Source organism: Crocodylus siamensis, chromosome 4 (genome assembly GCF_052110815.1).
Source record: "Crocodylus siamensis isolate JL-2025a chromosome 4, ASM5211081v1, whole genome shotgun sequence".
NCBI classification, from domain to species: domain Eukaryota; kingdom Metazoa; phylum Chordata; order Crocodylia; family Crocodylidae; genus Crocodylus; species Crocodylus siamensis.
In genome coordinates this window covers 13,030,184-13,043,969 of record NC_143398.1, presented here as the reverse complement: position 1 = coordinate 13,043,969, position 13,786 = coordinate 13,030,184, and the positions used below count along the sequence as shown (strand labels likewise).

The window sequence follows — 13,786 nt, the reverse complement described above, 5'->3', positions numbered from 1 at the left end:
GGCCCCGCTATAGCGCGCGCTGTTCGGCTCTCCCCTCCCCTTAAAGGCAGGTGTCCGCCCTTAAAGGCCCCCGCTCGGCCGCGGCCCCCGTAGGGGGGGGGCGTTAACCCCCTCGCGCCCGGCGGCGGCGGCGGCATTTCTGTTCAGGCGGCGCGGAGGGAGCCCGGGCCCGGTGCATTGTGGGAGCGGCTGGGAGTCCCGCTGGCGGGAGGAGGCGGAGGCGCGGAGGAGCCGGTACGAGGGGGGGAGCCCCGCGCAGGCGGAGGCGGAGGCGAGGGGGGAGGGGGGCAGGCGGCGAGATTTAAAGGGGACTTGGCCTCCGCGCGGCCGCCGCGGCCTGCAGCCCCGCCGCAGTGCCGGGAGGGGGGAAGGGAGGGGGAGTGAGGGCGGGGGGGGCCGCCGCCTCCCGGACCCGGGCCGGGCCGGGCCGCGGGCGCGCAGGCGGGGGTGCAGGACCGCTTTAAATAAAATAAAAAATAAAATAAAAAATCCCCAGCGGGGAACGGGTTAAATTTTTCACCCGCCGACATTTTAATTTTTTTTTTTTTTTCCGCTTTTTGGCCACCGGGTGGCGGGGGGAGATGCGCCTTCACCCCCCCCCCTCCTCGGGCCGCACGTGGAGCCTGGGCCGGGCCCACCGGGGAGCGGCCCCTTGGGGCGGGGGGGAGGGGGGAACATATCCCTGCCTTTGGTGCCCCCTGCCTTGACAGGTGGGTCCCCGCGGCCGCCCCGCGCCGGGGCCCAAGTCGCGGCTGGTCCAAGACGGGTCCTTGTCTCCGGAGCTTGGATCCCGGCCCGAGCTGCAGCTTCGCAGGATGCGTTTGAAACCGAGGACACGCCTCCCCGCCAAGGAGGGAAGACGCTGTAAAAGGGGAGTTCGGCTCCGCCACAGAAGTTTTCCCAGAGTCGGAAACTTGGCGTGCCCCCCTCCGGCCCGTCCGACGCAGGGCGGCCGGGCCGGGGGCCAGAGACCCCATCCGCGGGAGGCCGTAGTTCGCTCTCAGGCGATTGTCACGTTCAAATCATGCTCTGGGACGGGGCGAGCGCTGGGGGCCCACCCGGCGAGCCAGATAATGTTTCGTCGCGGAGCTGTTTTGTGAGGCCGCTTTCTAAGAAACAGCAGGATTTAGGTGGTTTTCAGCCGTTCGTCCGAGGAAGATAAATGGCAGCGCGTTGCTACCCCGCTCCGGGTTAGGAGTTAACGCTTCGCTTAGGCCTCTTGTTCGTTTTGCAGTGCGGTGCGTGTCTGAGAGTGGAAAAGCTAAAACATGAGATGCGCGTTGTTCATGATTTTATAAAATGAGTAGCGCTGGCTTTCTGATGGGCTGTCGTCCTGGTGGGGATTTTGACATGGAAAGAGCTTCTCCGGCCTGAGCGTTTTCTTTCAAACCACGTCCGTTTATGGACGTGATCAAATATTAAGAAGTGACAAGTTGGTAGATAAAAGATCCTGAAGAAGTGACTCCCTTTTCGTTAATTTCCTACCTGCCCCCGAGGTCCTCATGGGATAAACTCACTGTCGATATAAATAGATGTGTTTTCTGTCGGTGACCAAGCAGTTGCACCTTCTCGCATCAGAATTGAACTTGGCCCGTTTTTTAAGAAGGTGGTGTTTGAAATTATGGCGTTGCTGGCCAAGGCTTTGATCCTGCAATGGGCCAAGTACCTACAAGTGCCTGCGCCTGTGATGCAAAATCAGGGCCCCAGGCTTTCTCCAAAGTCTGCTTCCTGCAGCTAAAGAATGTAAAAGTCCTTTAAACATCCCTGTGTTCAGCGAAGTCTGTGTGTGTGTTGGGGTTTTGTTAATGATGTGGCTTAAACGATAAAGGAAAACCCGTACCTCTCCTCTGATTAGTCTGGCATTTTTACAGTTCCCATATCGGAAAAAGGGGTAGTGCTGGGGAACTGTTGGTGTGAGCCCTGGCCACCTGTTGTAAGAGATGATCTCTGTTCAATGCTGGATTTTAAACAGCGTAACAAAAGGACCTCCACAGCTCATTGACAGCTCGTTTACTCTGCACCTGAAAATGTGTTGTCCTGTGGTTTCTAAGAATTTTCTGATGTTCTCCATTTTTCTGACTAGATTAATCAGCAGAGAAGCAAACATAGGTTTGCAGGAGGCTGGGAAAGACTTAACAGTCAGCGTGAAAGAACCATGTCTGTTCGGGAGTCCTTTAACCCAGAGAGCTACGAACTGGACAAGAGCTTCCGCCTAACCCGATTCACTGAACTGAAAGGCACAGGCTGCAAAGTGCCTCAGGATGTTTTACAGAAACTACTTGAATCCTTACAAGAAAACCATTTCCAAGAAGATGAACAGTTTCTTGGAGCTGTTATGCCCCGGTTGGGTGAGTATTTCTTCGTCTCATAACAAGTAATACTGCTGTCTCATTTATTAAAGGGGTCAAGTCAGACTTCAGTTTATTTTAAAGGAATGCGTTGCATGATGCATGCACAGTCGTCCAGAAGTGTGAAGCATAAACCTGCAGCTGTCATCTGATAGGACTTGCAGTATACGAGAAATAATGTTATACTTATCTTTTCTGTAGTGCATATAACTTTCTGTAGAGAAATGCACATGTAGGGAGATGGGGCTATGAAATGACCCTATAGGTAGAGATACATTTTAGGATTAGAGGAACTATAGCTTTTGTTTTCACTAATGGATTCTTCACATGATTCATGTAGATGTTCACTAACCAAAATACAATGCGTAATTTCTATGAACAAGTGGTATTATTTCAGCATTTACTCAGCAAATGCAGACTCAGTGATTTTTTTTAAGCAGTAGTTAAATTAGAGGTGATTTCCCACCCCTTAGAAATATTGCAAAGATCATTTTGTACTTAACTTGAAACAGAATTGAACACTTATAACCAGCCCTTCCCAAATCCAGTTTCACTTCTAAAGGGAGTCTACATCTGTAATCCAAAACACTGATTATTTCCTTTCAGACCCCTTACTCTGCCTTATTCTTTCTAAATTTCCAGCTCTGCTTGGAGAAGTTACACTTAACAAGTGTGTGGTCTTTCCAGATTTGCTTTCTCTTTGGTGTTTGCACAATGAGGCAGGCAGAAAGGAAAGGCAACTTGCACAAGCAGTCTAAATAGGAAACCAGTTGCTTGTAGGTATTTTGAGAGCTGCAAGACCCATTGTTGATGTAGGCAAATGAGGCTAGAGAATATGTTTAATGACGACAAACTTTTAATCTAGTTCATCCGTTCGTTCATGCATGTGTATTTAATCTCCTGGTCATAGGACAAATTTTAGAAATGTTGGTCCTTCAGATGTTGGTGTCATGTTTGTTTTGAAATTATTTTACTGTTAGCTAGTTTCATTGTTCAGGGGGTTCCTTTAAAATCATTTAGTACCTCTAGTTATCCCTCATCAGACTAACAGGTTGCAACCCAGTATTCCAGAGGAGGTCAGAATTTTTAGCAAAAGATCAATAGGACCCATGTTCCCAGTGAAAAAGGGCAATCTTTGTATGAAATATCTAAGATGTAATTGCATGAGAGTCTGGGTGGTGATATAATTTAATATCCTCTACTAAGGGATACCGTGAGCTTCCTTTGGTTGAAAATGTAATCCCCGTGAGGTATCTTTTGTTTATATAATAGCATTGTCTTCGTGATTAAATGACTTGTTGAAAAAAATCAGGCATAGTTTGTTTGGAATTAATTATTCCTCTGCAGTTTTCCAACCCTTTGTTAATGTCTGAGAACCAGAAAACAAAAGAAACTGTAAGCAAAAGTGAAACTGCCAGTGTAGTTCTATCACCTTACTGCATGAAGGAATAAAAAGTAAACTAATAGATAAGTAAGCAGTTGTGGGAGGGGGAGAAGATTTTTTTACACGGGTGAAAAAAAGTATTTTTTAAAATTGTGCTTTATGAAGAGTATTTCCCTAACTGCGACATCAGCAAATAAGTTTGTAGTTACTTGTTCAGATGCCTTGCAATTTAAAAGGAGGCAGCTGACTTCCCTGTCACTGGTTAGATGGTGTCAGGAAAATGCCAAAATCGGGCACTCTGTCACAAATATTTATTCTCTAGCAGCTAGTTCCGACTAAGCCCACAGGGTTTAGGAATGCTTCTGTAAGTAAGAAATTGCAGGTTTGGGTACCAGTTTTCTGAGGTGTATTAGCTATAGCTGAACTTTCTGCCCCTGTGGAATTTTGCTGAAATTTGGAGATCTCTACTTGGCTGCGGAGATGGTCCATGAATGTACACCAGCGTGCAAAATGGGGGTCTGTAAAATGCTTGACATTTCTGAAGTGGGCAGGCATGTCTTTCATTGCACCTAGTTATTACTGAAGATTAAGACTGCTGCTATAACACTTCTGACAAAGTAAAGAAAAGCAACTACAGGATAAAAAACGTAAGGGGTTTGAGGGTTTCTGTGTTTGCACATGTACATCTAAGAAAAGCTTTAAATGATGTGCGGTAGATGGGTGAATTGGCATCAACCCGTCATTCTGATTAAAAATGTTAACAGTCCAAAAACAGACATATAGCAGATACGAAAATATGCTAGGTGCCTCCCGCAATGCATTAATACATCCAGTGTTCCCTCCAAGTTAAACTTGCCATGTATTATTACATTTCAGCCGATTGAAATACAAGGAAGATCGGTTCCTCTAACATAGGCTTCACACTCCTTCAGATTTTAGAAGAACTTCTCAGGCTCTTGGCTTGTTTTCCATTTGTTGCAGATATGCTGCTTATAAGGACTGAAATCTTGATGCTGCTGCTTTGGTAGTGACTTTTATTTCAGAACTACAGAAAATTTTGAGCAAAAATCTTCTATTAATTACTGGTTTCTGTCCTTTCAGGAATTGGGATGGACACGTGTGTTATTCCTTTAAGACATGGAGGTCTGTCTTTGGTCCAGACAACAGATTATATTTATCCAATTGTGGATGACCCATACATGATGGTAAGCTGGCTAACTTTGCCATTAAAAGATTGTTAACACTTGATTTTTGATTTCCAATTGTTTTCATGGATGGGACAGATCCAAAGAAAATCACACATACTTAAAGCTGGACTTAAGCAGACTTTAGCCCCTTAAATCCAACACTATGATGTAGAAAATCTCTGCATAGTGGCCACCTAGCCCTGGAGGTGTCTAAACTTGCAAATCTCTGTTTTTTGATCAAATTGCTCTCAAGGTCCCTGCGATTCTGCTTTCTGTGTGGGCCTAGCACTGCCATGTAAGCAGCTTGGTCCATAGCTCCCATGTAAGTCCCATTTGGATCCAGAAGCTAGGCAGGTAGGAGTGCCCAGAATGTGCTTAACACAATTTTACCTCACAGGGATCAGCACCAAACACAACAGCCATGGTCACTTGCATTAAAGAACACAGTGGGTAGTGCAAACTTTTTACAAAATAGCCTCCTAGTTAGAGCACCCACCCAGGAAATGGGAGACATGTTCTAGTCCCTACTGGGCCTACAGGTCTTACTGCCTAGGAAAATGCCCTAAGCACTAGGATTATGGGCTTGGCTGGATGGGGGCTTCCTCTTCCTTTCCTGTTGAAATTGGGCTACTGTTCCAATGTCAGAAAAGACATTCAAGAGTTATTTAGTCAGAATCAGAGCAAGCAGGGATCAGGCTCTATAGCCTTTGGACTAGCACACTCAGCTGAAAGGGGAGAATCTTGGGTTTCTAGCTTTTGCCGCTGTGCTATTTGTGCACTTTAATATTATAGTCTTCAGATGAAACAAATAATCGTGAGAGCAGGGCTCCCTTCTGGTTGAGTTGCTGGATCGTTGGGATACATATCTAATCTATTCCATGCTTGTTCTCCCTTTGTCCTCAGCATTCTTGCATTCCTTGTGACACAGTGACCCACATTCAGCGAGGGTTTGAAGATGCCCACTTAGCCCCTTCTTGAGGTTCAGATACTCTCCCGAGAGGTGGGAGATGTTAGTTGGAACCCGTTCAAGCTAAGGCAGGGCTTGGGTTCAGTTTCTTCACTTTCTGAGTGCTCAAATGTTTCAGGCTGTTCTGCAAAAGGGAGATTTCTCCTCCTCCTCTGGGGCTGAGCTCTGTTCAGTTCTGTCAACAGACACTTGGCCTGCAAGGACTTTGGTCCCTCAATCTTGGGTACATAGAGGTGCCTGCCTCCTTAGCAGCCCTGACTCGGACACCTAAGTTCCAGGAAAGAGTGGCAATTCAGATGCCATCCATATATTCAACATGTCTTGTTGGCTGCTTTGGACATAGGGGTTTTGTGGATTGCTCTTTTGAGGGACCCAACTATCCTCAGGCGGTACATGGAGAATGTAAGCACTCAACTCTGTTTTTGGTTCCATTCAGTTAGGTGTCGTGAAGCATCATATGAGGAGTCTAGGTCCTCCTTTTGGATATGGCCCTCACTGTCTCTAGGATAAATTTCTGTGATACTGGTTTGGTTAGTCATGTTCTGTGCCTTCGCGAAGTATGTAGGAACAAGGAAACACTCTCATGGTTTCGCCCTCAAATCCTTGCCGTGTCTGCTAGTGCAGTTGCACTGTTGCTTTCTGAAGGTGAGAATCTCAGGACAACTAAGATTAAAACAGTGCTGCTTCCTATTGTTGATCTGTGGGTGCCTGTTGTATTGGGAAAGCAATATAGAGAGCAATACAGAAAGGTTCTTTGTGATCTGTGAGCAAACTAGTGCACTCAAAATAGAAAGTATCCAACCCTCCACCCCCACCCTCTGACCTTCTTCTATTTGGCAAACCAAATTCCAGAGGACCCTCTTTGGGGTTCTGAAATGAGCAGGTAGTATTTCAGAACTGGAAAACCACAAATAATAGCACATCTGATACTTATCCCTCTCAGCTTCAGAGCCCTTTGCAAGCCCTAGTTTTCCCATGTTTCCAACACTTTTTCTTGTCTCCACTTGCTGGGTGGAAAAGCTGAAGTTCAGAGAGACTGTGTGACTTGCTCCCATGTTGCAGCAAGCAGTGACAGAGTGAGGATTGGGTTGTAGAAGTATTGCCTAGACTAGGAGTTGACTCTGGATTCCAATTCTGTTCCCAGATTACATTTTTGCCCTTTTCTCACGAGAGACATCTACGTTTTACATTGCTGTGTACTCTCCTTGTGTGGTCAGTAATGCATGTAAAAGTCTATTTAAAAGAGAACTATTAAGTAAGTACTTAAAATTTAAGAAACACCAGAAATAAGGTTGCCTCAATCTTAATTTGACCCCTCTGTACATACACATTATGATACAGGCTTAAATCCTGTAGTTTTATATTATTTTTCCATACGGCCTGGCCTCAGTCAGTGCACAGAAAGGCTGGTGTTCACTGAATGAGCAGTTCTCTATTTTGTTTTAACCTCATTGTTCACTGTGTGACCCGAGGCCTTATTTATTGCACACTATTCAGATTCTGTTGAGGTCAGAATTACTCATTTTCTCATGGGTTTTTCTACTGTGCATATTATATTTTGCGTCTGAATGTTTGACAGCTTACTTTCACAACTCCCAGGGTAGTGAGAGGGTTGATATTATCCACATTTTACACATTCCTGCTAATTTTATTCTGGATGCCTGGTTTGAGAGGGCTAGAATCCACCTCATTTATTTTTTGCATATTAAGCATCATGTAGCATTTTAATATATTCAAATCATTGCTCAGCTCTTCTGTAAATCAGGTTCCATGATATCAAGTTGGGCACCTAGAAAACGAGGAATGTAAAGTTATTGATTACTTCTCAAAAGCTTTGTTTGAATGAGTTGATTATGGTGACAGAGGCAGGAAATGAATCCTGTCCTCCAGGTCAGCAATGAGATGCATGAGAAGAAAGAATAGTCTCATGATTAAGGCACTACCAAGTCAGATAACTATTTTTCAAGCCTCTGCAAGAAATGGGGCAGTGGGATATGTAGAAAACAGCTCCCTTAATTATAGCACTCTGATGGCTTCCCAAAGAGGGGACAACTTTGCACTGAATGAGGTAGAGGGCCATGTGGAAAAAGTAGGGTGAGATCATGGAATCAGAAACTGCATAGAATCATAGAAGTCGGGTCAGAAGGGACATTGTAGATCTTCAGGTCCGACCCCCCCACCTGGGCGGGAGAAAAACTGGACTCAAATGAGTCCAGCCAGGTAGGCATCAAGCCTCTTCTTAAAGACCCCCAGGGTAGGAGCCAGCACCACTTCCCTTGGAAGCTGGTTCCAGCTCCTAACCGCCCTGACTGTGAAGTAGTTCTTGCGGATGTCTAATCTAAACCTCCTTTCCAATAATTTGTGGCTGTTATTCCTTGTTATGCCGGGGGCGCTAGGGGAAACAATATCTCCCCCAAACCCTTCTGGTCCCCCCTAGTGAGTTTAAAACAGTCACATATTTGCATATATAGACAGTCATATATGCATGAGGGTCAAATTAAGGCTGTACAGTTAGTTGTAATTCAGTGTCCAAACTTTTGACTGCTTGACTTTGCAAACTTTAATGCATGTGCATGTGTGTACATGTGTGCTGTCTTAAAAACAACACCCCCCCCAAAAAAAAAAAAAAAGTGAAAGTGGCATCATATGAGCCCTTGTTCAGGAGGGTTGAAACTTCTGATAGGTGCTAAAAAGACTTGAACTAACAGAGCAACTGTGTGAACAAGTAGGTGGTTATCCTTTTTGTGTCCCAGCATGGGTGGGAGACAGGATGCTTACGTCCAGAGGGTTTCATGAATATTTGCTTATGGCCAAGGAATGGTAAGACTTGGGAGTTCCAGATTCCCTTCCTGGCTCTGGCAGGGGAAACATGCCCACAAGTCAATAGAGGCTGCGAGAGGGTTAACTCTGGACTCTGCTCCTTCTGCTTGCTAGGCCAGAGACCAGCAGGAGGCATATTGGTAGCCATGAGAGCACAGTGTCTTTTGGCTTCCATTCCTGTGAAGAAAAGTGAGCTTCCCTGCTTAAACCATGCACCCTGATTTTGAAGGGCTGATTTTTGGGAGGAATGGCAGGTGTGGTACGCGAGTAAATATAGTATTCCCCGTGTCTTATCCTCAAAACGATTGAACTACTTTGGCTGAAATATTTTTTCCAAAAATATTTGGCCCGAGGCAGAAACCAAGGAGAGATTATATCAGCCCAGAGGTTGTCAAAGGGATAAGCAAGGGAAAATAAGGGCCTATAATGAGATATCGAGCATCCTTAATTACAGGCAGTCTTACAAGGCCACATGTAAATAAGTGATGAATATTTTGAGTACAGGATTAGAAGACTGATAATTGGGGGTATTTCCATTTTAAAAGCAGAAATATTGGCATTCTTGGTTCGCAGCAAATGCAGACAAGAATGAGGATAAGAGTTTGCGGCCTCTAGCTTCTGCCCACATGAGCAGTCTGTCCTCCAGCAAGTCATTCCATGTGTTTCAGGAAACCTAAGCTTGCAGCTAAGTGTTTGCAAGCTGAGGCCCAAACTACTATGTCAAAAGTATCCAGGTTGTAGCCGTATTGGTCTAGTAGAAAAAGCAATTGGGGCTTATGGTAGAAGTGAGATCTTTTATTAGACCAACAAGATTTTTGCAAAAAAAGGTCTTTGATTGCAAACTTTCAGGCACAAAAGGACATTTTTTTGCAAAAATTTGTTGGTTTAATAAAAGATCTCACCTCTACCATGAGCCCTGATTACTGTGTCAAGAAGGTTGCATTGTCAAAATAAATGGCTGGGAACTCACCTAGCCTAAACCCAATTCTGAACCGCTTGGTGTTTGCTCGGCACTGTTGATGAGGCACATGCATTGGTTGGTAGCTGAGATCCCAGTTTGCCTCCACAGTGGCTTTGCTTGCTGGCTAACAGGTTGTTTCAGTGACCTCCTGCCATTAGACCAGACAGCTGTTGTCACTGTGGTTTGGAAAACCTTATCAGTTGTTCTTAGGAGAGCATAAACAAGCAGCTTGCTTAGTAAACACTGCAGATAGTGCCTATTACTTTGATAATCCCTCCTACAGAAAAGGAAAACTATGTGCCTTAGCCTTCTTAAGCATCTATACAAATCCATTAATGGGTTTCCTTGGGGCCATGCAACATGTATAGTTAGCTAGACTTTGGTAGTAAGAAGTTGAAATGTTGGATATTTTTTCCAGTTCCAGATGCTCATGCAGGGGTCCCACCAACAGCAGTGGGATCTGTATGCATGGATGCACAAAGCTCCATTATGAACCAATATGACTTGAGCATATTATTTTTATAGTATCTCAGGAGGAGTGGAACTCCTAGAACAGAGAGAGAATTTGCCCAATACAGTAAAAGTTCAAGTTTAAATGTTTTCTTGAGAGAAGGATTTTTGTGGGTGATATCTTTTGTTTCAACCATGCAGTTAGTTCAATAAACTTCAACAAGCTTTTGTACCACACTACCCTTCTTCACGTTTCAGGGGTGGTGCTGTGGTACTCAAAAGCTTGTATAAGTCTATCCGAACCATTCCATTGGTTCAGTAAAAGAGATGACCCACAGAAATCCTTGCTTTCTGCACGTTTCCTGGACCATCACAGCTACAACACTTCAGCACCGCAAAAAAAAAGTTTCCTCGAACCTTTCCTAGCAAACGAAACAAAGGATTTTTTTGGTTTTGTTTTCCTTTGGTCCAAACTGTTTTGCTTAAATATGCTCAGCAGTTCTTTGATTGTGTTGAGCTTTGCAGTGAAAATGCAGATTAAAACCATAAGGCCATATTTTATTCCCATCTCCATAGACACAAGCTCACAGTAACTTCAGTAAAGTTTGGGGAGTAACTCCAGATTTACATTAGCATGACTGAACAGAATTTGGCTTGTATATCTTTTTTCTTACGCACACAGACACACATTTGGCATAATTTTTGAGCACACATTAGAGAGCTAAGAGTGTGGATGCATGATACTGTTACTGTGTAGAAAACTGACTTTACTCCATGATACAACTGAAGTAGGCGCACTATACACAGCATTCCAGTGGAACGAGTTTCTCTTTTCATAGGTAAAGTTATTTGTGGGAGAAACATAATAATTTCACCCCAAGGTTACTTACTACAGAGTAAGTGTCACGTGTCCACTCCTCCAGTTGCTTTCATTCCAGGGTGCGTTTACTCGGTACAAACAGGCCATTACCTGCTGCCCTGCCCACCCAAGGGGCACATGGCTAGCTGGAGTTGGTTATATGTCTGCATGTTACGGGCACATCTACACGAGACGCTTAGTCCATAGAAAACAGTCTACTGCTCATAGTGTGGTGGGCAAAACCTATGCTAATACACTAATGCACAGCAGATTTAGTCTAATGTGCATTAACTCCACTAAAAAAACGTTCATTTGTGCTAATGCGCAGTACCGCTGATTACCGCACACTTAGTACCCATCATTACAGGTACTAAACTTAATGCACCGTAATTACGGCACATTAATGAATGTGTAGTAAACATGCCCACAAAGGAGTAAACTTGCAACAGAGTTGTCAGTGGTGGCGATCACTCCAACGGGTCAAGGAAAGGGTTGTCGATCAGTCCGTTGATGGCTAAGAAGGTCGATCCTAGAGCCACAGACTCTGACAGATACTACAAGTGGTGGTTAAAGGGAGGGTTGAACTGCAGATTTCTCAGTCTCCTTTTCTTCCTTCTGTTTCTGCCATTTTTCTGCCTCCAGGGTGAGACAGTTTTCCTCAAAACAAGATGTACCTTCTCTCATAAGGCTTTGCCCCAGGTAGTTTTTCCCGATTTGTGGTGTCAATGCCACATAATGTTCACCTTGAGGATGTCCTTGAAGTGTTTCCTCTGACTCCTATGTGTCCTTTGTCCTTGGCTGAGTTGGGAGTATAGCAGTTGTTTTGGTAAATGTACAGCAGGTATGTGCACACAATGCCCTGTCCACCACCACTGATGTTGAATAATCGGTGTTTCCATGCGGATGGTGAGGACACTGGCTTTTGTGCGACAATCCTCCCACTTTACGCAAAGGATCTTCCGGAGGTGGTGAAGGCGCCCCAGGCTTTTCAGGTGGTCCCTACAGATTACCAAAGCTTCACAGCCGTAGAGAAGAGTTGGAGCTTTTTTTGAGTCCTGATGTTGTGATCATTGAACATATGATGAGACAGTCTTCTGAAGGCAGAGCTGGCACATTGAATCCTGTAGATTTGTATAGGGGGCTGGAAGGGACCTTGCAGATCGTCGGGTCCAGCCCCCTCGCTCCAAGCATATACTGGATCTCCTCGTTGAAGGTGTCCACCTTTGAGAGATGGCTGCTGTGATATGCAGTGTTCAGTGTTCTCCGGCTCCAGTCCGTCAATGAGGATCTTTGCCGGGGGCGTTGATTGGCCTGGAACAGGCTGGTGAAGCACCTTTGTTTTTCTGATGTTAAGGGTCAGTCCCAAGTGCTGGTATGCTTGAGAAAAGCAGCTAAGGGCCATTTGTAGGTCCTCCTACAGAGTAACCTCCAGATTAAATTACACCAAAGTGTTTGTATTGTGTGTCCATACCCTTGGCATATTCATCCATGTTCCCACATCAGGGAGCTCACTGTCTTCTTGCTGTGTTCTTCTCTTTATGCCAAAACCTGCTTTTCAGGCTAATTTAGTCTTCAGCTTAAATCTGTATAATTGTTATGCCTTGAATGGTATCTTTACCATTATCTTCAGTTGTAGCTGATAGAATTTAAACCAGGACTAAGCTACAAAATTTTGTCAACAGAAGTTACGTCTTGTTTCCGTAGATTTACATGCGGCCACACATGCTGGCAAAAGCCAACCTTTCTAGCAAGGAAAGCCTTCCTGAATGGTGCATGCCCTCAGACAATCTATAGTTGTTGGCAGAGATGTAGAGTGTGCTCTCCAACAACAGTCATGTGAGCCTCTGTAAGCCCTGGGCTTCTACCCGCAATGCACTGTGCCTTACACCAGCACAACTGCACTCAGGAAGGACTTGTGGCACCAGCAAAAACAGCTAAGTGCATGTGTGGCAGTTCTACAGCAGTGTCAGCAGCTGCAAGTGTCTGCCAGAAGTCTGGCAGGAAAACTTGCCAGTGTAAACATGGCCTTAGAAAACAGTTCTGTGGCAATGCACAAGGACTTCAGCTCACAATTATCCTGTTTCTGTAGGGCGAACAGGAGTACACTGCAATATAAACATCTTGGAGTAGATCCTTGGCTAGTGCAAATTGTCATTCTAGAAATCCATTGAAATCAAGCCATTCTTATTTGGGCAGGCCTTTAGCAAACAAAGCTGGGCCAAAACATTGTTCAGTGTATTCTCGTTCCCCTTTGAAGTTCTGTTCTCTTGTAAACCTCCCTAAGCCTTTGTTGGGAAGGGCGGTGTACAAACCATATAAATAAGATCCTGCTGCATTGGACTGGACTGAAGTTGATGGAGCTCTGTTGATTTAAGTCAGCTGGAAATCTGTCTCTCTGTCATTAAAATGTGATCTGACTCAGTGTTCAGGCAGGTAGCAGGCATGTGCAGCAAAAAACATGCTGGTTTTATTGTCTTCCTCTCAACGCTTCCTGCCAGGATTATCCTGTTTATGTGAAACATTTGTCTGAATGTATGGAAATTTTGATCTGGATTTTTTTTTTTTTCCAGGGACGCATAGCCTGTGCCAATGTCCTAAGTGACCTTTATGCCATGGGGGTCACAGAGTGTGACAACATGTTGATGCTCCTTGGAATCAGTAATAAAATGACGGACAGGGTAAGATCCGTGGTGCTTGCTGTTATGAGAAATAGACCCAAGCAACTATACATTAAGGTGTCGCCTTAAATGTTAGCCTTTTCAAACAGCGGTAAAGGGGAGATCTTACAAGGTACCATTCCAAAGAGCCTA

General features: G+C 44.9%; 1 protein-coding gene across 4 annotated transcripts in view; it reads left to right on the top strand.

Annotated features, from left to right (window-relative positions):
- The first annotated feature begins 25 nt into the window (after positions 1 to 25).
- SEPHS1 (selenophosphate synthetase 1) overlaps positions 26 to 13,786 on the top strand; it is a 31,768-nt gene continuing 18,007 nt past the window's right edge. Inside the window, exons 1-4 of one of the 4 annotated variants that reach the window (XM_090041814.1) lie at positions 26 to 46; positions 2,084 to 2,348; positions 4,834 to 4,937; positions 13,547 to 13,654. In XM_090041814.1, the coding sequence (XP_089897940.1) occupies positions 2,156 to 2,348; positions 4,834 to 4,937; positions 13,547 to 13,654 (405 nt within the window). In that variant the 5' untranslated portion in view covers positions 26 to 46; positions 2,084 to 2,155. The other 3 variants (XM_090041810.1, XM_090041811.1, XM_090041812.1) reach the window with 3 other exon arrangements.